At 38.5% G+C, this 26,808-nt stretch overlaps 3 protein-coding genes across 3 annotated transcripts; 1 reads left to right on the forward strand and 2 right to left on the reverse strand.

The window, feature by feature from the left end:
- Positions 1-8: 8 nt before the first annotated feature.
- Positions 9-8,212, forward strand: LOC144079027 (uncharacterized). The gene is made up of 3 exons (XM_077607557.1): positions 9-34; positions 6,896-7,130; positions 7,555-8,212. The coding sequence occupies exons 1-3, from the start codon at positions 9-11 to the stop codon at positions 7,738-7,740; spliced, it is 447 nt and encodes a 148-aa protein (XP_077463683.1). The 3' UTR covers positions 7,741-8,212.
- Positions 8,213-11,748: 3,536 nt separating this feature from the next.
- On the reverse strand, positions 11,749-20,011 carry LOC144079126 (uncharacterized). The gene is made up of 9 exons (XM_077607691.1): positions 19,646-20,011; positions 19,057-19,209; positions 18,646-18,751; positions 18,450-18,573; positions 15,457-17,817; positions 15,200-15,371; positions 14,723-14,885; positions 14,101-14,233; positions 11,749-13,654 (listed from the first exon to the last, which is right to left on the reverse strand). Exons 1-9 carry the CDS (start codon positions 19,708-19,710, stop codon positions 13,488-13,490), a joined length of 3,444 nt encoding a protein of 1,147 aa, XP_077463817.1. The 5' UTR covers positions 19,711-20,011; the 3' UTR covers positions 11,749-13,487.
- A 769-nt stretch (positions 20,012-20,780) lies between these two features.
- Positions 20,781-26,780, reverse strand: LOC144079127 (alkaline phosphatase-like). The gene is made up of 11 exons (XM_077607692.1): positions 26,501-26,780; positions 26,016-26,132; positions 25,394-25,509; positions 24,893-25,067; positions 24,150-24,322; positions 23,824-23,949; positions 23,653-23,722; positions 23,435-23,573; positions 22,216-22,406; positions 22,008-22,124; positions 20,781-21,511 (listed from the first exon to the last, which is right to left on the reverse strand). Exons 1-11 carry the CDS (start codon positions 26,574-26,576, stop codon positions 21,240-21,242), a joined length of 1,572 nt encoding a protein of 523 aa, XP_077463818.1. The 5' UTR covers positions 26,577-26,780; the 3' UTR covers positions 20,781-21,239.
- Positions 26,781-26,808: the final 28 nt, after the last annotated feature.

The following is a 26,808-nucleotide window of genomic DNA, read 5'->3' on the forward strand; positions in this document are numbered from 1 at the left end:
TTCATGCCATGTACTACCAAATCTACAGCATATGGTGAGAAATTCTGATTTGTTCAACAAAGCACTAAAAGAAATTATTATGCTTATACCATTCATTCCAGTAATTATCCTTTTTACAGCATTTTATATATTCATTCTTTTGATTTGAGCATCCCAACCTTGGCACACTTCAAGCAAATGGTTTGATTTTTAGTACATGAACCACACTGAGTGTAAGTGAAAAGGGGCTGTAGAGTGGTGTGTCTATGAATCGTTAAAACAGTGGCCGTTTTAGCATTCATTTTTTATCAGTGACTGGAAGAATGAAAAGAGTAAGAGGCAGCCCCCAACACCCCCTATCCCCCACCCCCCCCCCCCCCCCCCCCCCCCCCTCCAAGCCTTTCCGTCAAGCCTCCTGAGAGGAGACAAAGGCTTGCATTGACTGCTTCGTGTCGATAAGACCTATCATTAGTCTGCCGGTGGTGGGATTACCAACACACACTAAAATGCTTTTGCACGCATATACACACTGCACTTGCGTCCCTATTAGTCACTCTATCCCCCTACCACACACACACTTTTATTTTACATTCTGAAGCTTGAATATATTTCTCTGCGGAAGTAGTGAGGGAGCTGACTAGATTTGTATCGAACAGTCATTGATGACTTATTTTAAATGACAACACACTATAACGATACACCCCGATTTGCAAAAGCATCCAAACAGCAGCGTGACATTTATGTGCGACATGCATTACAATTGTGCATATTTGCTTTTCTTATGTCATTCTTTTAATATTAATAAAGTTAATATCATTCTGGTCAGTTTATTTAGACTTTTGTAAGTAAAAATAGATTTTTAGCCACACTGATTGTCACCAAAGGCAGTTTATTCCCATTATATATCGCTCTTACTTAAGTGCAGCAAAAATATGTATTTGTACCAACAAGTCAAAATCTGTGCTTCCTAAACAGATGATGAACCGTGGCGTGTGTTCTCATTGTCTCTCATTAGCACGGCCCCCAGAGATTATATGAGTTTACTTACCTTCGCTTGATCGGAGCGTGCAACCAAGCACAGGGTCATTATCCTCCCTATTTGCTACAAATAGCTTTCAGTAGCATTCAAAACAAAAATACAACAGCACAATTAAGCCATTGATCTGTGGTGGATAGTACATTGGAATCATTATGAAGGGCTTGGACAGGGTTAATGGACTTTTTTCTTTTAGTTTAGCCTTTCCATTGTGAGTCGGATGCTTAAAGTATGTGTTGCGCTAATGGTTAGTTGTTGATTTTGGATGCCCTTATTTTTATATCATGGGCTCAAAATGTTTTTCAATTGAAAAATAACAATCCCTGAGACAAGTGGGAAGATCAAAGGATGGATCGAATACTAATACATCTTCATGTCTTTATTGCCTCATTTACACTGAGGTTCTGCAGAATAATCATCAATAAAGGCCCGCCAACATGTTTTTTTTTCAATTTACATAGACAAGTAAATAAATAATGGCAATGTGCCATCCTGACGTGTTATTTCATAGTCATCTAGCTTTGTGTGATTTAGAGGGTTTAAAAAAATTAAATGAGCTCACAGCTGTGTATTTTGTGCAAATGCAACATTTGTTGGCCTGAAACCATCAGTACAAGTGGAGGTGCTTATATTATAGTAATTATGGACATTAAATTAAGCAGAAAGGGATTCCCTTCCCATCCAATTTTTTACTGCAAGTTAATGTTTGGGCGGCACTTTGTGTAACTGGTTAGCACATCCGCCTCACAGTACTGAGATTGAGGGTTCAATCCCCGGTAGCTTCCGACCTTCCCATGTTTACAAATTTTAAAACTTTATGCTCACAACAAAAGCAGATTAAAAATTAACAGTAACAGTCATTTTTTCTCTCAATTGTAAATTATATTTCAATGCTAAGAAAGTGATTACTTTCCACAGAAAGGATCCAGCAATACTTTCAACTCTAAAATGATCTGGTGAGAGTTGAACTCATAACCCTCATTAAGTTTGTTTTACTTAGCTCATTCTCGCCATTGATTAAGCCCTGTGATTAAAAATGTATTGAAGATTTCTAGCAGGGTTATTACCACCCTCCCCTTGCTGTGATATGAGAAAATGGTTATGGGATAACCTGAAATAATCATTCAGTATCCTATCCAAGATTTTTTTGGTGCAAATTGAGAGCTGACAAAGGAGCACAAATGCAAAGCAAGTGACCGCTTTAGTATGAGAATTTTGATTATGACATGTACTATGAAAAAATTCCCACCAGTGAAATCCAAAGCAGGAGGTTAATTCTGATCATCAGCATTTTTATGATTAACACAATGTGTGCTATAACAAGTTCAAACATCTGTTCATTCGTAACGCAGCTCATTTGGCTGGCAGCTCATTTGTTTTTCACCAAATTGAAACATGCTGCTAATCCCATAATCTCTGCCTATGTTTGCATCAGAAAATTGCAGAATATTAAAGTAAGAACAACTTTTTGTAACTTAGAAATTGTAGTAAACTTCAGGCACAGTAAATTAGTGGTGACCAAATCCAGCTCACAGCTCTAATCTTAATTCTGGAAGACTGAGGCAATGGCTATTTGTTTATAATTTCATTTTATATCTTTCTTTTGCCTCTGCTTGCATTCCTTGAAGTCAAGTAATGGCTACTAGTGATTTTTTAGGGGATGAAACACTAATATTCAGTCTACATAATGATTGCGGTGTCTGTGAAGAATAAATATCAAGTAGAAAACTATAAATATCATCTTTAAAAAAACGAGATCAGCTGTAAGAATCACAAAGAATTTCTCCAGTGGCAGGTTTCCTGTGCCTACCCCTCTCATTTAGAACATCAAAGCAAAATTTAAACAATTGAGGCAATTTTTCATCCAACGAAGGTCAACTATTGTTCTCTTTCTGTGAGGAACACTTAAGAAATATATTTCCCTGACAAGGTCCTTTGTAGAAAACTACCTTTCAACCATTTTAGAGAGATTTCTGTTTTCTTTAGCAACTGCATTTATAGAATGTTGCCTTAATTTCTTTGAATTACCAAGTAAATTTATTACAGTGTTAGTGTGCCGCACAGGTTTCAACAGCACATTGTGTAGACCTGCTTTAAATGACAAAAGACAGACCCTGTAAAGAAAAGTGCATTGCTTTTACATCCTTGAGCCTTAGCATCTGCATGCAAATTTGTACTTTAAGATCAGGGCCTCATGTGTAGACACACACTAGGATATTTTTAAAAAGAAGCCATTGCAGACAGAACACAAAATCATGACTTTTGTCAAATGCTTGGCAAGAACTAGTTTCTTGCAGCAAAGGATATGGTGGGAAAATCCCTGAAGAAACTTTGCCAAGTATTGTGTTCAAAGTGGCTTAAAATACATTTTTAAATATTATATTCAACTGGAATTTGATTATGGTTAGCAGCCACAAATGAGCATCGAACAAACTTAGAATTGGAGACAAGTTAGATCTTTTCAGTGGACACCCCTTTAATTATGGGTAAGTTGTTTCAAGCTTGCTGTCTATCTTTTCTCTCTTCTCTCTGTTTTGTTTGAAAACATATCAACACTTTTGCAGTCAGTGACAGGCTGTATATAAGACGCAGAACAAAGGAGCCAACGGCATAATTTTAGATATTTTGGCCAGCAATGCTGAGCTCACAGAAACTTAAATGATGTACTATTTAAACGAGAAAAAAAAATAGATGAAACAATGTACAAATGTGGTCTCTAGACCACCCACAATGTTTATAGGTTGTGAGTGGACTTGTTGGGCATATAAAAAACAGTGCTTGACTCACATAAGGAGATGAAGGGCAATAATGAAGAGTTATTCCATCTAATTATGTTACTAATCCTCCAAGAATTTGTGATACACATTACCATAATGAAATTGTTAGGTAATTATATCAAAAGAAAGGCCCAAGCTTGTCATATGTGTCTTGCATCCCTGCTTGTAAGTATGGAGTCAATAACATTGTTATTGTGTGAAATATCCCAGGACACCCAAAATGTTCTTTTATTTTTAATCATGTTTTTTTTTCTGTTTAGGTCCAGACATGACAGAGGCATACACACACATTCGCCACCCTTGTGTTTGTCTGCGGTCTAACACAAGCATACCACCCCCACCGTCTCTGCGTTTGTCACTGCATGCCACACTTAGGCCCATGCCATTTTAAGTATGAGTAAAAATATGACAACAATGCTTTGGATGTGCTTTATTTTGCTCATTATCTTGTTAATAACATATTTTTAATACATTTGTCAAATTGCACCAAATTGGACAGTGATTAAAGACACATCCTTTATAACAGTTGGTGATGATGGTCATGTAAAGCTACTTACATTTTATTTTCCATTAAAATAAAGTGAATTTACAATCAATTTGTATAAACACATGTGTCCAAAAGCACCATTGGGCTTCAAGTTTCACAAGTATAATAGCTGGACCACATATGCAACAAACTTCTTCACATGAAGCTCCCCCCCATCCAAATCTTACCAGTGCCCTTCCCAAACTTCAGCGTCCTGCATTCCACCCCCTAACGGGACCAAATTACAAAGTAAAGTGTGTAACCTTCTTCCTTTGTACACTGTTGATAGTTTTTGTTTTTAGCAGGAGGTTAACGATACAGTTATCTGATTATACATTAATTCCATCGTCAAAAGACAGAGCCACTGCATTAAAAATACTGGATTCATAATAAGCATTGGCCGTCATATTTCATATGCCTCAGTTGCGTTGGCTTTAGGTGAGTGTTGCTCGTTTGCTCGCCAGTCCTGACAGGATTCAAGAGCATGATTGTCGGCTATTAAAGCCCTTGAGAATCAGAGAATATGGGACTTGCTCGGCTTTTGGAAGAGTCTATTGATGCGCCCATTTTAACGCACAATGTAAATGGTGCGGGAGGGATTGTGTCAGAGACTCGAGGGTGCTTCGGCCGGGTGACGGTAATGACAAGGAACGTAATTATTTGGGGCCCTGAGGAGTCTCTCATGCATTTTGGTGTGTGAATGTCAGAGGAAGGGAGGGATTAAGTGAGGGTGAGGTACTCTTACTCTTCCGAGAGCCTAGTGGCTATTATTCACTTCTTTCTATTCTTCTCCAGTTTACACCTCTCTCATTTGGCATGGACTGTTGTCATGGAATCTCTCATGATGTACAGTGGTACCTCGACATACGATCTTAATCCGTTCCGGGACTGAGCTCGTATGACAAGTTTCTCGTAACTCGAGGTAACGTTTCCCATTGAAATGAATGGGAAACAAATTAATTCGTTCCAACTCTCTGAAAAAAACACCAAAAACAGGATATTGGATTGAAAAAAATGTTTTATTTCTTATAATTCGCCATATATTGACAAAGTAATAAATAACGAGTGGTTTAATAGAAATAAAGTGTTTAATCTAACTAAAATTGGGCGGATTTCGCCGAGGGGAGAGAGAGACGCACAAAAGGGGCGGGGGGTTCGGTTTGTTTTCAACATGACGCACTCGTAAACAGAACAAACACTCCACCCTCACGTTCGCTATCCATGGGCTGTTTGCTGTCGTACTATTCCCTTCAAAATATTCCGAAAATGATGCACACAAATGTCCTCACAATCGGAGAACGCACGACCACTTGCCAACGAGCAGCAAGCAGTCTTATCAGCGATCGCCCCGCTGCTCATCTTCTTCTTCTTCTTCTTCTTTTTCACCTCAGGCGCCTGAGGATTACCCTCAGCAGCGCTAGGGCTGCCACTGGAACACGGATAAGTTCATCCAGGGAGTTGCCCAAGCCGCGATGGTAGCGTTCGGTCATTAAGGCCGGACAGCGGAGCCATAAGTGTTCAGACGACTCTGTTTCCTCGTCGCACAGGCGGCAGCGATCCGAGTCGGATTTCTCATGGGAGCTTACAGGGGCGCTGGCTAGCGGCTCCTTTTAGCTTGTAGCATCTGTGTTCGCATCCCCGGGGATGCTGTTGCGAGCACGAGTATACTTCATTACCCAGAAAGCCCTCTTTTCCCCGCGCATGGGCGTTGTGCGTTTCCTGGTCTGAATAGCTCATCCGGTGCTCGTAAATATTGTTATACGTACACGAAAGATATGCAAAAAAAAATGCCATGGCCACCTGGCTTGGTCGCATAACGAAATTTTGACCGCATCACGGGCGAATTATTCGATCGAAATTTCCCCCGTAAGACGAGCATTCCGTATGACGAACGGTCGTATGACGAGGTACCACTGTATTCTCAAAAATAGTCTCCTAAATGGTGAAAACATTTATCTTATTTTCCAAAAGTGACATTATATTAATGATGGTTAATAAATAACATGGTTTACAATTTGTATCTGCCTCAAAATCGGGGGGAAATGATAAATGTAAGATTCTTTATTTCAGTATTGAAGAAATAGCACTGGTATTGCCAAAATCTAAATGCATAACATTAAATTAATTTTACTATAAATGCTCCATATATAGCAGCGGGACAGTTCCCACATTTACCTTATAATTCTTAAATTGGTGCATTCAACTTTTGTGTGAAGTAGCGTGTTCTGTCGTGCATGTTATTGGATAGTGACTAGATCAAGGCATACTTCTGATAATGGTTACATGGACAACATTATGAAAAAAAGAGGGCAGTGGTTCTGTTTTAAATAGCCTATGTACTCTACAGGTGTCTTATGCAATGGCAGATCATAAAATATGTATTTGCATTATTGTACTATGCAGTGTTACGCACTGTATAGTAAGTACTGTGTAGCGACAAAGATTGAATCAAGGCAAATGGAAAGGCCACCAAAACAAGTTTCCAATTAGAGTCGTTATTTACATGTTGTGCGCAAGATTCAGACAGGGATGTGTACAGATTCATTTACCGGTATGTCTGTATATGTGTAATTGCAGGCCAGCAGATGAACACAGGCAACTTTCCAGCAAGACACAGGAAGTTAAGACATACACACACGCGCCCACACTTACAAAGCCAGAGAAGCATAAAAAGGTGAGTCAGGCAACCAAAGAGATCACATTGCCGTTTGATATCAGCAGACAAACAGGAGACCGGTCTGCATCTGCAGGCAGTGAGAAGTACCCTCGCCAGGAATGTCCTCCCACTTGTGAGACACACATAGATGCAACTGTGAGCTTTCCTCTTAAACGTGACTATCAGAGATTGATCTTCAAATTGTCTCGGTAATTATCACAAAATTGATCAGTTTTAGAACAGCAGAACTAAAATGATAGGTAAAAAAAAGTAAGATCATCACTAAATCATGCCAATTCTAATTTGGATGAGCAACTTTTCAAGAGATACCAGCATCTAGTATATACTATATCTTAACTGATAGTGATTACAGGCAGTTGTTTGTTACTTAGGAGTAATTTGCATAAACTTGCTTTTGAAGACTTAAAAGATAACATCATCAATCAGAAAACCTTACGTTATAAATTATGCTGACTTTTTAAATCCTATGCACAATGCTAATTGTAAAAAAGTGCATATTTTCATGCTTCTGAACATTCGTATTTTATCATACAAATTATTGCTTGTGCTTTTTTTAAAGATGACTCAGTGGTTAAATGTCAGCGATGTCCATGCCATTAAGGCCAATGAGTTTGAAGGCTGGACACCCTCAAACCCCGCCCACACGTTCCCCTGTCTCTTCTTATTCCGCTCTTGCTTCCACTCAGACTTTGCCTTCATCAGCCATCATCCGTCTCCCACACATCCAGGCAGGTTTGAGGGCTGATGTGTGCGCAGACCTTGTCATTCACATTAGGGCAACATTGTCAGCTCAGGGCCCTTCCTTCTTTCCCTCTCTCTCTTCATGGCCCAGATCTTTCTTCCTGTCACCATCATCCCGGGGCCAGAGAAGACCTTATAAAGCAACATCCTTCTCATCCACTTCTGTCAATTCCAACACTGTCATTCAAATTCTGATTTGTGAAGGAGCACAGAAACTGTGTTTCTAACATCCCTTGCAGCAATGCCTGTGTTTCTTTTGTCCAAATTTAGTGTGGCAGTAACATGCAACTATTTTTATTCTTAGTGGGGATTTTATTTTATTCTTGTGTGTGCACGGAGACAAAAATTTAAAATGCAGGAACATCAGGCAACTCTAACAACAGACTATCTGAATATTTTCAATGATTGTTCTGTCATCAAACAAAATACAATTATTTTGTTTTCAATTAGCTAATAAACTTAGGAACTGGCTGTTCTTTAAAGCTCCCTAATTGCAAAGTTCTCGGCTAGGCTCATCTTGATTTAATCTGTGTGATTAAAACCATTACCTGGTTTCTGATGATGATGCTTGGAAGAGCAACAACACACCAAAGCGTAGTAAAACATTTCACGCAAGTCCTTGTACTGTTTTACATTTTGAAGAACATATTTGACAATTATAGTGAATGCATAGTCTATAGTTACATCCGGACCTTTACAAAAGGCACTCAACACACGACAGTGCCTCTATAGAAACCACACCACACCCAAAAACCACCATGACTAAGCAGGTTCAAGACGACGACATCCTCCCCTCTTCTGTTATTTTAAATGAAATAAAGCCCTTCTGTCCATGCTGGCCACTGACACTATTGTTAGTGTCATAATGAAAAGGTGTTTTTTGAGTAATGTGCACACAGCAGTTGGTGATAGTTCAGAAGCCACTGTTGACATTGCTGGCATTTAACAATGAGAGAGGTGAAAACATGTTTTTGGGCTTGCACTAGGGAACATTCAACGCTGTCGGTGAGTTTGTCTTTATTGAAAAAACCATCGACCGTTGATTGTACCCCATAGCAGGCTGTTACAACAAGAAGTAAAATCAGGAGCTCCCACGAGACCGCTGGCAATGATCTCCTGACACTTATCTCCAAGCAAGATAAAGACATCTTTTTTTCAACAAAAACAAACAAAGGTCACAATCAACATTCATTGCTGTCGGTGGGTTTAACTTTATAGAAGAGCTCACTGAACGATGAATGCAACTGTGTCCCAGATTCCAGCCAACCATCACAACGAATAATGTCACGATATGCTGATGACGCCATTGTTTATGTGTGCCTTCCTCGCTCCAAGCCTCTTACAAAAAAAACAGGCAAACATGGCCTGCACGAACTGACAGGAAGTTCAGATTGCATCTCGATCATACTGGCATTGCTGGGGGGGTTGGAAAGGAGAAAGGAGGATGCCTAATACATTTGTGGAGAAATTATCTCTAAAAGAAAAAGAATGTATGTATTTACATTTGACACACAAAATAAATGTTATTGGTTAAAGGAAACAATTATAACCAAGTAGGGGGGCTCTCTATTAACTAACATACATTGTGTTTGTATTAACAACTTTTATTACAACCTTTCACTCTTTCTCCTGATGGCTTGTCTCCTAGAATTTATTTTATAATTATTTTAAAAATCCAGAGTATATATAGTAAGGCTTTTTTCTTTAAAAAATCGACATAGTATAGTAAGGCTAAGAAAGTCGGAGAATAAATCTGACTTCTGGTTCTTCTAGTTATTGCTGTGGTCCAGTGGCAAAAATATTGGTTCAGAACTTGAGGTGGGAATCAGGAGTGAGTTCAATTCCACTCTTTGCAATTCACAAATTGTTTATTGAGGTAATGAAAAGGATAAATATAACTTCCAATCACTTCATTTCAGAAGTCACTGTGGTCCAGTTGCAAAGACAAACGATCAGAACTTCTGGTGGACTCAAGTTCAAATCAGGAGTGAGTTCAATTCCACTCTTTGCAATTCTCAAATTGTTTATTGAGGTAATGAAAAGGATAGATATAACTTCCAATCACATCATTTCAGAAGTCACTGTGGTCCAGTGGCAAAGACAAATGGTCAGAACTTCAGGTGGACTCAAGTTCAAATCAGGAGTGAGTTCAATTCCACTCTTTGCAATTCTCAAATTGTTTATTGAGGTAATGAAAAGGATAGATATAACTTCCAATCACAACATTTCAGAAGTCACTGTGGTCCAGTGGCAAAGACAATGGGTCAGAACTTCAGGTGGACTCAAGTTCAAATCAGGAGTGAGTTCAATTCCACTCTTTGCAATTCTCAAATTGTTTATTGAGGTAATGAAAAGGATAGATATAACTTCCAATCACATCATTTCAGAAGTCACTGTGGTCCAGTGGCAAAGACAATGGGTTGAAGTTGGACACAAGTTCAAATCTGGAGTGAGTTCAATTCCACTCTTTGCAATTCTCAAATTGTTTATTGAGGTAATGAAAAGGATAAATATAACTTCCAATCACATCATTTCAGAAGTCACTGTGGTCCAGTGGCAAAGACAATGGGTCAGAACTTCAGGTGGACTCAAGTTCAAATCAGGAGTGAGTTCAATTCCTCTCTTTGCAATTCTCAAATTGTTTATTTAGGTAATGAAAAGGATAAATATAACTTCCAATCATGTATAGGCGGGGCGCCTCGTGGTGTAGTGGGTAAGTCACCTGCCTGCGACGTGGGTGTCGAGGGTTCACGTCCCGGTGTTGCCAGTCAACGACTGTATGGTGTCGGCAGTCGGCCGAAGGCCGACTGTCGAACACCACCAGGAACCCCCCTCCCAACTGTCTTCCGGTCAGCCGAAGGCTGACCGGAAATATTGTTTTGCTGAAAAAAATGACTAAGTCTTTATTTGAATGAAAAAAGGATTACCGATTTACTGAACTACTAGTGTAGTGATTAGTCAAACGAGAGCAGGATTCGAACCCCATCTCCCACATGGCAGTCAAATCCACTAACTTGAGGTCTGTCTGACCCATTGTCTTTGCCACTGGACCACAGTGACTCCTGAAATGAGATGATTGGAAGTTATATTTATCATTTTCATCACCTCAATAAACAATTTGAGATTTGCAAAGAGTGGACTTGAACTCACTCCAGATTTGAACTTGTGTCCAACTTCAATTTCAACCCATTGTTCTTGCCACAGGACCACAGTGTCTTCTGAAATGTTTTTTTAAGAAAAAAAGGCTTCCTCTACTATGTCGTTTTTTAAAAAAAAAAAAGCCATGCTATACTATGTCGTTTTTTAGGAAAAAAAGCCTTACTATACTATGTCGTTTTTTAAAGGAAAAAAGCCATACTATACTATGTCGTTTTTTAGGGGGGAAAGCCATACTATACTATGTCGTTTTTTAGGGAAAAAGCCTTCCTCTACTATGTCATTTTTCAAGAAAAAAAGCCATGCTATACTATGTCGTTTTTTTAGGGGAAAAAAGCCATACTATACTATGTCGTTTTTTAGGAAAAAAAGCCTTACTATACTATGTCGTTTTTTAAGAAAAAAAGCCTTACTATACATGGTCTTTTTTAAACAAAAAAGCCTTACTATACATGGTCTTTTTTTGTAAATAAAAAGCCTTACTATACTATGTCGTTTTTAAAGACAAAAAAGCCTTACTATACTGTGTCGTTTTTAAAGAAAATAAGCCTTACTATACTATGTCGTCTTTAAAGAAAAAAGCCTATACTATGTTGTTTTTTAAGAAAAAAGCCTTACTATACTATGTCGTTTTTTACGAAAAAAAAGCCTTACAATACTATGTCGTTTTTTTAAAGAAAAAAGCCTTACAATACTAGTCATTTTTTAAGAAAAAAAGCCTTACTATACTATGTCGTCTTTTAAGAAAAACGCTTTACTGTACATTTTTTTTTAATTAAAAAGCCTTACTATACATGGTCATTTTTTAATAAAAACCCTTAATATACATGGTCATTTTTAAAGAAAAAAGCCTGACTATATATACATAGTATTTATTTTTTAAACAAATAAAAGCTTTACTTTACATAGACCACTTTTTTTAAAAGAAAAAGCCTTACGATGTCCAGCCATTCAAGTCATTTTGCATGCCAGCTTTACGTTTGTACCAAATCTCGGGGTATTCTTTGCTCTGTTATGAAGCACGTCTAATAAGATGAATAAATATTTGACATTATCGTCGACAAGGAAAAAGAGTGTCGCCAAACTTTCGTCAAAACATATATATAGACAAAAAAATACACAGTCCTAAAATTACCTGCTAGCATTACATCATTTGTTTGGGGATTGGATTCATATCTATTGCCTAAAAAAACAAGATGTTGGCTGTCAGAATTTAAAAATTAAAAGACAAGACACAGGCCCACCCACACTATTAAAAATGAGTTGAAGTTTCACATTATTAGGGGAAATTGGACAGTCACAATTCTGATTTTAAAGTGAGAATTCTCATTTTCTATTCTGTTTACACTGTAATACAGGTAGATAAAGATGCCTGCTTGTAACACAATGGCAATTGCCTCTTTCAAGATACAAATACTGTACCACGTCACTTCTTCTTTGGCCAGTAGGGGGACCTAATAAAAAAGATTTTTAAAAAGCACTCATCTCCAGCTCTCATGTTTTGCTTTATACAAATTGAAAAATTGCAAGATGAACAATAAAAACATGATGGAAAGAGTACAAGAGTATAAATGGTGTAACAGAGAAAATACATCTTATTTACAATCCAGGTCATGACCAGAAAAAAAAGAAAAAGTCAGCAATGATTGAAGATATACTGTGATTCAAATAATTAAAAAAATAAAAGTATCAGTATGATGGAAATCCAGAAAGTAACTGCTGGAATAGAAACCATCGATTGCTGGATTTCTTAGCAGGTAATGCTGCTGCCATGAATACAAATTTGTAAAATAAAATACACAAACGAGCACAACATTCATTATTTTGCCCAGGCAATCTACCTAGTAGCAGTTAGTTACACTAATAAACAGTAGTGGGATAAGAGTAGAAAAGAATTAAAGTCAAATCATACAATCAGTTCATTTCATATTTCATCCAGTGTTACAACTACGTAAAGGGCAACTATGTTTTGACAGATCTTAACTGAAAAAAGCATTTCCTACAATTGTGGAGACACTAACAATAAGACTACTGTAAATCAGGAAAACACATATCAATAATATCAATTAAGATTTAAAGAAAAACAACATAGATTTACACAATTTAATAATATATTTACATAATTGGAAGAGGTACAATACTAAGAATGATGTGTTAAAAAAATTAAAAAATTAAAAAAGTCACAGATTTGCCTAAATTAGAAGAAATGCTAATTATATTTTCAGAATGATTGTTGGACATTGTTTCGTGGTTGACGTTCCTACATATCTAATGGGCTTAAAAACAAGTATAGAACTACCCTTGCTTTAAGTGCTATACCATCAACCTTTTCTCCATGATTAAATGCAAACAATTCACTCAAAAGTTTAAAAATAAAAATCTTGTCTGTACTTGGTATGAGCAATGAATCATTCAGATACAACATGGATGGGCCTATCTATTAAGGTTCCGCTGGTAACGTGACAGTAATCACTTGTCTTCTTCAAATAAATAAATACATACCTTAATGCTTTCATTCTAGGTCCAGGGAACAGGTTGAGTTGGAAAATGATTTTTCATTTTTTTTGTTCAGGAAGTGTGATATTTTTTCACTACTTAGTGTCTGATATCTGCTGGCCTCAGCTGGCGCTCACCTTCCGCCAGAAATATCTGCATGGCCCTGTAGAGTAGGTGGACACCCAGCTCTCGCTTTTTCTTCAGAGGCCAATTTGACACCACACCATAGAAATCCCCACGCTTGACATTGGTGAGCATCTTCAGCCCTGTCCCATCGATGAAGAGAGGGAAGAAAGGTGACAAACTGGATTTCATAACTTACTACTTGATGGTGTTTATAAAGTAATTTTTGACATGAAAATAACCCTGACCGTCACCAAAACTAAAGCGTCATTCTAGAAATTTGTGTGGACCCTTCTGAAATTTCACAAAATACAGAGATCACTGCATGGAATAACAATATATTTTTTTTAAGTATAAGATTTGGTATTATTGTTATTATTTTCGGAAATCTTGTTGGTTAACCAAATATATTTGGGTCGATTCCTTAAACCTTACACATGTAAAATACACGATAACTATGTAGATAGGTCATAGTTGAAATCAGTAACAGATTTTTACAGAAATAATAAAAACAAACATAAATTAAACAAACGGTTGATTACATCACTCATTAAAAAGACAACAGGTTATAAAAAAGTATTTTACTTACCGATGGCCTCCACCATGCAGGCTTCTCTTGTGTATGCTTCAACTGGAATGACGTTCTGAAAGCAATGTAGTGAAATAACCCCCTGCTCAGCGCTCCAAACCTGAAGTATTTGCTGCACTTTAGAGCACAGTTTCTGTCAAAGTTTAAAAAAAATATTGCATTAGTAAAATATTTACTCAATATTTATCAACAATGTGAACGTGTTAGCAGCTTCTTTTTGAAGCTTTTAATATACCTATGATAACCATGAGTTTGGTATCTTAAGCACTTTTAGCCAATCACCATTTTTCTTTTATAAAATTAGTGATATAAAAGAAATAAGGAGAAAGATTGTCCCACTTTAGTGTGTGGGCTGCAACAGTTGCTGACTGATTAACCCAGCAATACTTGGAGTATGCATGGTCTTCCCGGCTTGCGTGGGTTTTATCCAGGTCCTCCGATTTCCTCCCACATCTCAAAACCATGCGCGGTATGCAGAGTGAAAACTCTAAATTGGCCATAGGTGAGTGTGAGCGCGAATGGTTGTCCGTCGCCATGTGCCTTGTGATTGGCTGGCCATCGATTACATCCACCGCGACCCTTGTGAGAAAAAGCGATATGGAAAATGAATGAATCAACTTACTTTTGAGGTTTTATCCCCTTTGTAGTACTCCAAGGCCTCATAAAGATGACTGTAGGGACGGGAACGTTTTCCTTTTCCCACATAAAAAATAGCATGAACAAATGTCTGGAAGCATTCTTGTGGCGTCATGCTGTGACTCCGGAATGGAAGATTTCTTGTTACTCTGACAAACAGAATTGCACAGAAAACACCTTTTAATTTTGTTATCTTATTACATACTTTAGTCAGACACACCTAAAATAAAAACTCCACGGCTAAGTATCAAGAAGTTGTAAAATACTAGTAAGAAAATTATGTATAAAATACTAGTAAGAAAATTATGTAATGATTTGTCTTGAGCTTTTCCAATGTGGAATGATTTTGTCCATCGTAGACAAAAGATGGGCAATTGTGGGGAGTAGAGTCACAGAAGCTAAAATAAATACATTTGTCATATCTAATTTAAACAGGAGGTATCTATGACAGATAGGACTTCACCTTGGGTCAAGCAGCAGGTAATTAAAGCTGGACTTGATATTGCCCTCCCTCCACTTTTTGTTCTGATCTGGTTGGTCAAATTGTTGGCACAAGGCCTGCTCTTCACCCTGACACTCAGGCAACTTGAAAGTTTGAAGGACCAGATTTAGTTCTGGGCTGTAAGATAAATGTGCTACAGAAAAAGAGGGAAACAAGATTAAGTTGGACCAAACATCTTAAATGAAACTGTCAATTCTATATTTGGACAATTTGCATACCAGTTTTTGGCTGTTCCACTTGATCTTTATGCTGTGATGGTTTTGATTTTAATTGCTGCAACAAGGAACACAGCCTTCGAATGTAGACTGGCCTGGTTCGACGGCTAATGGGGCCTGGACTCTCCCCCACCTCTAAGAGCCTCCGTCTGAGCTCCTTATCAGTCATTCCTTCAATCTCCATCGAAAATACCCTCTTAACTTCATTGGTCTTCTTGTTCATGGGGCTTGCTGGTGGGTTCTGATTCTCTTTGTCGTTTTGCATCTTGGTCTGCATGGCACGCCAGTCATAGAGGATCGTGTCTTCACTAGTGGAGCTGCTCATACTGGAGTCGCGAGAGGAATTACTTGACGGAGGAATGTGGGCCTCAATCAGTTTGTAGCCCTGTTCCATATCAGTGTAAAGGTACTCCACTGGTTCATCTGCATCCTCAATGTGAGGACGTCCCCCAGGGGTGTAAGAAAGGTTGGCCAGATCCTTTGACCTATGGTTACTTGATAGTCTACTCATGCTGTATCTAGGACGGCACGGAGTGCCTGGGGTGCATGGAATATCTGACTCTGCCATTGATCGCCTTGGGGAAAAATAGCTGGAGCTGGATGAAGACGAGACAGATACGACCTGAGAAGAAGAGTTTCCCGTGATCCACAAATCCTCCTTTGGTAGGCAAGGTGCTTCGATGGGATCAATTGCCTTTTCTGTTGCCTCGTCTGTACTTGTCACATCATCTGTCAAAAAATCCCCATCTTTAACAAATTCCACCTCCTGTCCATGAATGGCCTGTATAACCTCTGCAAGATTTCTTTCATATGAATCCACCGAGGAATCTTGATTTGCCTCTAAGATAACTGTGTCACAAAGAGTCTGTGACTCAACAAATGCTTCACTAATGCTTTTGGGGAGGATGAAGGTATCGATTTGGCTTGAGTTTACACATGAACCTGCCCCGAGTATGTTGGTCTGAGTGTCTGGGGAGTATTTGTGTAAGGCGTCTGGCCCTGTAGTTCTTTCTGAATTGGACCATGTGAAGCATAAAGGACGCGGTGAACTGTAAGCGCTGTTTTTTTGCTGGGCTCTAGGAGTTATGTCCCGAGTTTGCACTGGTTTGGAAAATGTCTCCTCGAATAGGTAAGAAGTAGAGAAGATATCCTTGGGGGGGTTGCTAGTTCTTAATGAGTAATGACTCTTTCTTGAATCAGTCCTGTCGGTTATAAAAGGACTGAGTATAAATGGTTCTTCAATTTCAGGTGGAATACCTGGCTGAATATCTTCTAATGGGTGGTCTGCCTCACTAACAGTAATTGCAGCAGGATCTGCAAAACCCTTAACCATGTTAGTGCTTGGATAATTATCCTCAACCACACTCTTTTTATCCATTTTACAAACATTAACTAGTGCCCCACTTTGCGTTTTTGGGACATCTCCATCCCCAGATTTGGTAGCTTCTTCAGATAGAGGCAGTCGTGTAGGAGAGATGGAAATCTCCATTGCACTTGTGTAATGGTCACTTTCACAACTATTGTAACTACTGTTGCCACCACTGCTACTGCTCGCCTCCCTAGGATCTGCTGGGCATTCGTCTAAACGCCCTTTAATTTCGTTTACATAGTCTCCCCCTTTTTTATCGCTGTCTGACAAAGTACCGTGACTAATAACAGTTTTGTCCATGTTTTCATCTGAGCTTTCAGTACTTTCCCGGGAGAAGACAAAGACATGGTCAGGTGAAGTGACGTCTATTCCCTGCTGGGGTAAAACAGTTGCTATACGTTCAGAATCCAGAAATCCAGAATACTCAGATAGGTCGAAAGTCATCCAGCCATTATCTGGTTTATCATGAACTGTTGGCTTCTTTTGGGGAAATTCCGGGCTGAAAACAGGAAAATATTTGTCGTCATCACAAAAACCGACACTTTTACGATTTGCCTCTCCGGAAAAAAATGTTGAAAGTGGGTCATGGTTGATGAATGTATTTTGTCCATTTGCTCTGAGGAGGTTCGGTGTACCTCCTGTTGACAGGATGACATCATCATCCGAAAAAATATCATTCTCCTTTGGAAAATGTATAGTGGAACCAAATGTAGACATACGTGTGCTTGATAAAAGGGAGGCATCTTTAGATGTGCACGGTAGGAAGGTACTAGTGTTAATATTATGTTGCGATGCAGTGTACCCTTCAAAGGGTCTGCTATAAATTGCTTCCTTGCTAATTGTCCTTCCATTTATGTCCGAGCAGTTAAAAAATGATGACAGCCGTGTACTGCTTAAAGGGGCCTCATCAAGGTCACTTATTGCAGATGACTGGGAAGTGAAACTGTAGCCGGATTCAGGATAGCCAGATGTGTCTGTGAGATCAGAATGTATTGCTATGGAGAGATAAAAGAAAAAGCAGATGCATATCACAGTTAGAGCATTGAGGAGGACCGTAACCCTGTAAAGTACCTGGTGATATTACCATGTGTTGACATAGTATGTGATTATTTTTTACAGTATTTCCACTTTTTCTCCTAATATTCATAGAGATCTGCTATATATTTTAAATACGACTGACATTGGCATGACTAAATGCCACTATACCAGTAGGCCTGAATTTGAAAGCTAGAAAATGGTTTCTCTTTAAATGAATCACCAATCAACTCAGCAGAACCTCATTGGATGGATTATCTCATCTCATCTCATTTTCTGAACCGCTTTATCCTTACTAGGCTCTCACACTCATACCTAGGAGCAACTTAAAGTGTCCAATCAGCCTACAATGCATGTCTTTGGAATGTGGGAGGGAACCGAAATACCCAGAGAAAACCGACGAAGGCCCAGGGAGAACATGCAAACTCCACACAGGTGTATTGACCTGGATTTGAACTCAGGTCCCCCCACTGTGTGGCCGACGCGGTAATCACTCATCCACCGGGCCGCCCTTGGATGGATTATCATTTATTTTAATGAACTATTTTGTGTGCTAAAGTGTATGTGTAAAAAAAAAAAAAAAAAATCTCACAGTATTTTAATTGAGCCTTGACTTTTTCTTCTGACTCCTCAGAGCTGGACTGATACTCCATTAAAAGCTGAGCACACCTTCTGTTGTCTTCCTGTTCTGCAAGGAACTGCGGCGTATTTCCTTCCTGTGTGGGTGAACAAGTGTTTTAAGATAAATTTGCATAGATTTTTAAACTCCTACGGGTAGATCTTCTTACGTTATCTTTTATATTCGGATTCCCACCATGCATCAGGAGAAGTTTCAGATTTTGATAGCATCCCCAAATTGCAGCAATGTGAAGTGGAGTTAGGCCATCCAATGATCTGCAGGGGAAAAAAATAGATTTTGTATGTTCAAGGCTGTGGATTAACTTTTAGTTCGGAATATTATTATTCAGTGTTATTCATTGTGAACGTGTTTAGACATTAAAACGCCAGTGCAACATCTAACAACTGTTTATTCTACAACATATAAAGGTTTGTAAAATAGAAATATATTAATTCATTGACTAATGAAATAGTATTAGATGTTTATTCAGCTAATCAAGTTGATGTGAAAGCCACGATAGAATATCAGGGTTTTTTTGTAAATTTCAATTATGTATGATGTTATGCAGCGTGTCACTTACTTAACATTTGGGTCAGCACCATGTTGCAATAGCATTTTTAAACTTCGCATATTTTTTTCAGTCTCTTTGCCCACTGCCAAATGTATTGCAGCCACTCCTTTTCTCCCCACAAGGTCAGGTATTGCACCCTGGGACAGAAGTAGCTGCACAGATCTGCAGAGAAACACATTATTATCAAACCTTGTTATAATGTATACATTTTTAGATAAACAAAATAAAAACAAACAAACGATCGACCTTAAATGACACCTGGACGTTTTTACTTACCGAAAAATACTCCACATTGTTATATATGCTCCTTTGTTGTTGTTTTTTGTTTTGTTTTTCTAAATTAGTGTGTGTGTGTGTTTTTGGGTGCGTTTTTTTCAGTCAAATCATTTCAGACACGGAGCATCACCAACAAAATGCATATTTTATTTGGAGTGAGTATCGTATGTACGCACCTACCTTGCCATCAATCTTATTAAACGTCACACAAAGAGTAATTAAACGAAAGACACGAAAACGTGAAACATGATCAAGCCACGATCAATCACAGATAAGGGGGGAGGACAAAGCAAAACAAAACAAAACAGTACGTGTACATCACCTCGGTTCTCCATTGATCACTGCAGAACATAGTTGACTCTCCAGTCTACACTTCTTCCGATCCATGCCCAAATTCGTTCAGAACATAATAATATTCACAATTCTTGGCAACGTCACGAGTGGACTATTTCCATTCGTGCAGCAACATGTTCGAGAAAAACAACTGCAGCTAGCAGGCTAAACCATAATGCGGAAAGTTAGCTTTTGGCATTTTTTTTCCAGCATGATGAAGCACGATTGTTTTCATATTCAGTCATTAGCTGTATAAATGTGTTCGATTACATGATTTAAGTTGACTTACGCCTCAAAAGTCGATATGGCGATTTCATTGTCTACTATGATTAAACTTCCCTCCAAAGGAAAAGTCCCCTCCCTCTGGATGACGATGGCAGATGCCCCGCCCATATAGAACTCATATTTTAAGATAGATGTGACAAATTGGAGTTGGCGGCGTCAGTATGCTAGCGGCCATTATAAGACGGTGTGCTTCTTATACCAGTGAAATTGGGTGAGCGATTTTCTCCATATATTTATGTCTTCCTTAAAGTCGAGTATCATAAACAGTAAAAATAATAATAATAATAAAACTGTGATTTTTTTTTAATCAGATGATTAAGAAGGGCGGCTCACCTCTGTCTTAGGCTTCAGCACCCTCCGCGACCCTAATGAGGATAAAGCGGTTCAGAAAATGAGATGAGATGAGATTAAGAGGGGTGGTTCGGCTGTTTGAGTGGTTAGCACGTCAGCCTCATAGTCCTGGGGTCCTGGGTTCAAATCCAGGCCGATCCACCTGTGTGAAGTTTGCATGTTCTCCATGGGCCTGTGTGGGTTTTCTCAGGGTACTCTGGTTTCCTCCCACATTCCATAAACATACATGGTAGGCTGATTGGACACTCTAAAATACCCCTAGGTATGAGTGTGACAGTGAAGGGTTCCCTGTCTCTCCGTGCCCTGCGATCGGCTGGCCGTCGATTCAGGGTGTCCCCCGCCTCTGGCCCGAAGTCGACTGGAATAGGCCCCAGCGAGCCTAGTGAGGATAAAGCGGATCAGAACATGAATGGATGAATCAATAAGACTAAAACTTTCCTGTTTCACTTTATTCACAAATACAAAAGTAATTTTGTAATATGCCAGGATGATGAAAAAGATAATTTCTTCAAGAATTTTATATTATTTACTGCAAGGTCAAAAGTTAACCAGCATTTAATGCTAGAATCATGGCCCCAGGAGGCATGGGGTATGGAGTGGTTAGGATGTCTGCTGTATAGTTCTGAGGTCAAGGGTTCATTCCTGGGCACTGTTCTTCCTGTGTGGAGTCCCCAGCACACCTGTGACCTTAGTGATGATAAGCACTGTGTATAGAAAATGGATGCATTGTGTGCAGAAGTTAAAAATAACTGCAAAAATGTTTTTCCAATTTAAAAACAAAATAAAACAAAAATGGCTTAGGCCTCATTGACAGAATATGAATGTGCACCAAACAGATCCATTCATTTTAAGGCCAATAAATACAAATTGGTACTTGAAATGGCAGATTTTCAGGAATTTACCACAATAGACATTTTTAGCACAGATAAGTAAAAAAAATGGCAGAATTATGACCAAAAGACAGAAAAAAGTATTAAGCCAATTAGAACGAGTGGCAGGCTGGGGTTGAGTGATCCAGCATGGTTAGGAGGAGTGAGTTTGCATTCCTCGTATGGCGGAAGGCAAGCTGAGTAAGCCATCACATGAGCAATATAGTTCTGTTCCTGGACTCCATGGAAAAGATGTGACATTGGACCTTTGGCAAAGATGGCCACATCCTCGATGCCATGGGTCTCTGAATCAAGAGGTACTGTGGCCTGTTGACGGTACTCATCGCCCACTGAAGAAAAAAAGGAAAAAAATAACGAGCCTTTGGAAGTTTCTGAGGCACCCTCAGAGAGTTGTTAAACCAGCCCTCTGTGGTAAAAATCAAATTACATGTGTACAAGGTGCTGGAGCCTATCCCAGCTGACTTCGGGCCAGAGGCGGGGGACACCCTGAATCGATGGCCAGCCAATCGCAGCAGTGTAAATTGATTTTGAGAATAGGAGGAATACTGCAAAATCGTTCAATATATATGTAAAAATCTGAACACCTTCATACATTGTTTTAACAATATGCAACCACCGGACATATACAAGTAATAAGGTATTGCTTTTTGTAAGTAGGCTATCAGTTTTGTATTCAGTTAAGTGACACAAATATGGCGGTGGAATCATGCCAAAACAAAACAAAAACTGCACTGAACAGCTAGGGCTGGCATGTACTGTCACAAGATGGTGCTACTGTGTTGTTTTGGAGCTACAGTACAAAAGACATGCAGGCAGGCCACTTACTTGCAATTGTCGCATTTACATCTGCCCGAGTTCCGTTGCCAAATTGGTAACCTGGACCATTTGCATATCCAGCCATAGTAAATCTCCTTGAGTCGTCAGCTAACCCCCGGGAAACACCTGAACATCACATGATGATGATTTTTTTTTATCAGAAAGCAGTTTTCCCTCAATTCCTGAGCAATTTTAAATTCCTTTTCAAATTCATCACCCAATACATCGTTTCCTCTTGCTGAATGTCCTCCGAAGGAAAATACGTGTGAGTGGTCCGCAGTGACTATTGACAGGGTATCCAGCTCATTTGTGAGTTGAGCCGCTCGTCCAATGGCTCGATCAAACTCAATTGCCTCAGTGAGAGCTCTTTTGGCCCTCCCGTCATGGTGGCCGTGGTCTATTCTCCCCCTTGAAAATTGAATGTTTTTGTTAATTGCTACTCCTTGCCAATTGTTAAACCATTTTGTTTGATCAGAGAAATAATGTAATAGTATGGTGTGCCGCAAACTTGTGTCTTCCAATAACATAGACTTATAATTCCTGTTAAGTTGTATTCACACCAAGAAAATCAATTGTTCGCTTTCTTTCGTACTGACCTAAAATATATATATATATTTATCTGGACTTTTTTTGGTGTCGTTCCTTTTCCCGCTGCAATTCTAACAATCAGCCCGGGATTTGACAAACCCGTGCATGTGCAAACATCGTTCAATCATAGGACAAATGGTCTAAGCAGAGTAACACAGTGAAATATGAAAGTAAACCATTATAGAGTTCCAGTTTGCAACATTCATTTTGATGTGGTTTAACCAACGACAAGGGTTTGCGGTACATATGAGGAATCAGTGAACATGATTTAGCGTAACAATTACAGTCTGAAAATTGGTTATGACCTAATATAGTATTTAATATCTTTAATAGGCCATATGTGGAATGTTATATGACCAAACCAGGAAACCGGTTTGTAGGATTCCTGTGTGCAGAGCATCAATGAAGATAACTACGGGCTGAAAGAAAGATGGTGAACCCAGACTTGGTAGAATATTGGGGTTTTTTTTTCGTATTGCTGGCATCTTCGGACAAAAGTTAAAAATGTGAAAATAATTCATGTAGACCTTGCGTCTCAACCTCCTTTCCGGGGGGCAATTAAGGCCCGTCAGACAATACATTGCCTCCTGCTCCTCAACATTATAGTAGTTCAAGTCTTGTGGGGGGGGTTTGCACGTTTTTGGCATGTTTGATAAATGATATTTAAAAAAATCTCGTATAAAAATGAACTGCTAATGGTTGGGGCGGACAATTTCCCTACAAAATTTGGGGGAATGACTTGATTGTTCTTCACTGTCAAGTTTGTCCGATATACAGGACAATACAACTATGATCTAAATTACACTATATCTATTTTGACATTTTGAAAAAAAAAAATATATATATACTTATCTTCCACAAAAAGGAAGTAGCCTTTTGGGTTTTTGCTGAGAATTTTAATAGCTTTCTCTGTCATTTCGGTGAGCGATGGGTCATCTAGTGGATTACGCTCCATCTCATAGCGGCAATCTTTGGGCTCAAAAAGACCTAAAGAAATTGAGAAGAATAAAATTTAATGGAAAAAATGTCAGCTTGTAAATATTTGATGTTTTGGTAATGTGCTCACCCATTAGGAAGTCTGTTTTTACATGATCCACTTCATCAAATTGTTTTTTGTTCCAAACGTATTTAGCATTCTGTTAACCATGAGCACGTACATCAAAACAAATACATTATGTTGTTGATTATAAATTTTGAACATGTTAACCCAGGTAATGTCAATTTAATGATAATTTACCGTTTTATTGGCCAGCCATTCATCAATAAGGTTTCGTTTATCATCTCGATCTCCTTTAAAACTGGGATATTCTGGGTCTTGCATCTCCTTGGGAATCATGTACTGTCGGCCACCCCCAAGTATAACCTTGAGAAGGTACAATTTAGCGGTGCATTGTTGCATTGCTTTGGCTTTTCTCAAGTAAATGATAAAGTTCATGTAATGGTAATTTACTGAGAATATATTCATTCATTCATTCATTTTCAACAACGATTATCCTTGTCAAGGTCGCAGGATACTAAGAATATTCAAGTGAACATATTAAAGTTTTGATTTTGAAAACTTACATTTATCTCAACATTGTAAACAAGCTGGTGTGCAATGTCTCGACAACCATTTTCGCGGGCCTCATCGGTGAGATCCGAGTCTGCGTACCAACCTCGGTTCGCAGTGTGAGCATAGTTTGCACCTGGAGATGCATGCTGCACTCGGGTTGTAGTAACAATCCCTACTGATTTCCCTGAAAAAAAATACATTTATGCACTGGGTGTCACCTGAAATATGTAAGCAATTACTGTATGACGATATTCAGGAATACACACCCCGGTTTTGAAGTAGCATAATATTTAATCCAGAATTAGATTAAACATTTAGTACTTCCTGCACATTGTGTATTATAAATAGTAGTGACCCAAATTATTTTATTTGCATGCCCGACCAGATATGATGACAGTAATTTAATTTCTGCAAAATTATATCCTGGTATACTGTAGGCCTATATTTTATAGTGTTGCATGTGTATAATTTGAGTGATGAGATGACAAGATTCTGTCTCCGTTCGGCATTCTTTTTCCTGCTCAGGGTAATACAGGGTAATTATCTCAGAATTCTAGTCCATCTCTTTTTATAAAATATATAAATTCAGCCACATATAAATGGGATGTCATTGTCTTTAGTTTTTTTTTCTTGTATGGTTTGCTATGGGTTGTTGTCTAAATGTACATGAAGCCAGTGAGACAGTAAATTATAATGAGTCATAGATCTATTTGAAATTGACTGATAATGACAAAAAGTTGTCTAAAACTGTTACCTGCTTGCTTGGCTCGATATAGCACAGATTTGACTTCATTCCCAAAGGTGAGACTGCAGTTGTACCTTGGAGTGGCAGCGGTGACACCAAGAGTGCCATAGTTGGCCTTCACTCCACATAAGTATGCCGTGGCTGTGCCAGCACTATCTGGCATTTGTTGGTCGACATTATATGTCTGCAAGGCCGAACACAACAACAAAATGTGACTTTGTCACGTTGATTTTTGAAACTAAGTTTAATAAGTAGTGCAGGTTTAAACTGAATGTCGAAAAATATCAATATCACCACGAATTTACTAGAAGCGTGAGAGTTATTTTCCTCTGGCTGATTATAATAGCATGAGATTTTTGCAATGAATCATGATTAAAAAGGGAAGGAAAATTGTCCCCTAGCTCAAAACCAGGGGTGTCAAACTGGTCCTCAAAGGGCCCTCGGCGGAATCGGTTTGACACATGTGCTCTAAACAATGTTTGTAGCCTGAGCATTGTTATGCTCACCAACCTTAGACAATGCCAAATGAGGGAAGGTATCCATGACCAGACTGGTCTCTTCTCCAGACTGTTTTTCTGTTTGCCCTTTAAGAATGCGGGCAGCAGTAACAGTCGTTACTCCCATGCCTGGGAAGAGGTGGAAAATCTAAATGTTAGACAATTTTATCAACTACAAGAAAAAACTGCCATTGAACATAATCAATTATTATTATTCCTTCTGATGACAAGCCATGTTTGTATCTGATAGCTCAAGATTGTTTGTTGTGACCTCAGACCACGTGTTCCTGATAATATAGTAAGTTCAAAGTCCAGTTCAAACAAGGGAATGTATATAGTTCATTTGTATTCCTCATATGACTACCTCAGTCTCATTGAGTGTACTCTCTTGACCTCAACGATTTTCGTTATACACAAGGCTGTCAGAGGTTTTCTGAGCAAACTGACACAAAAGAGCTCATTATTAATGCCTCTTGGGGCATTCTAGCTCAAACTTATTTGATCACTTCATTTAAGAACTACACTACCATGGTGATTAAACTTTCACTTCCTTGATCCGATGGCTTATAATTACCTCACTAATTTAAAGAGGATGGTTAATTAGGGAGAAAATGTATTTGCTCAACTCTACTCACCGTCCCCCAGGAAGAGGATGATGTTCTTGGCTTTGTGGACATTTGGCTGAATGTTGAGGGCAGTGTGAAGTGATTGCCTTGCTTTGTTGTTCCAGTAAGTAGCATGGAGTTCTTCTTCTTCAAAAGGAAATAAATAGTGAGTATTAATATAATCCATAGTTGGACTTGGAATGTATTGTAATATTTGGACTATAAAGTGCACTGGACTATGAGGAACACCCACCAAATTGGTCAAGGAAATATATATATATATATATATATATATATATATATATATATATATATATATATATATATATATATATATATATATATATATATATATGTGTGTGTGTGTGTATATACGTCTATGTATAGTATATATAGAGTCCAGTGTGGCTTATATAGGAACAAATACAGTATATATATACATTACACAGTCTCATACAGACACAAAGAGAGGGAGAGAGGTCAAGTGAACCATTAGAAAATGAAGAAATCTTTACCGTTAACAGAGACACTCCTTTGGATTGAAATGAAAAACAGTAATCCACACAAAATAGATCTCGGTTTCCCGTCCATGATGTTCACTTTATCTGCATTTGAAAATATTGCTCATAGGAAAACACACCTCTGGGCTTTTATAGCTACCGCTAAGGGACAAAGGGCACATAGTATTTGCCACAGCAGCCATAGGGGGATATGAAAACGTATGTATGGGAATTTAAATTTTTCTCCACTATTATAAACAGATGAAATTTAATTTCTGTTATGCTGCAGACCTACCTAAGTACTTGATTACATAAACAATGAT

The sequence above is a fragment of the Stigmatopora argus genome, chromosome 8 (assembly GCF_051989625.1).
Source record: "Stigmatopora argus isolate UIUO_Sarg chromosome 8, RoL_Sarg_1.0, whole genome shotgun sequence".
In the NCBI taxonomy this organism is placed as follows: Eukaryota; Metazoa; Chordata; class Actinopteri; order Syngnathiformes; family Syngnathidae; genus Stigmatopora; species Stigmatopora argus.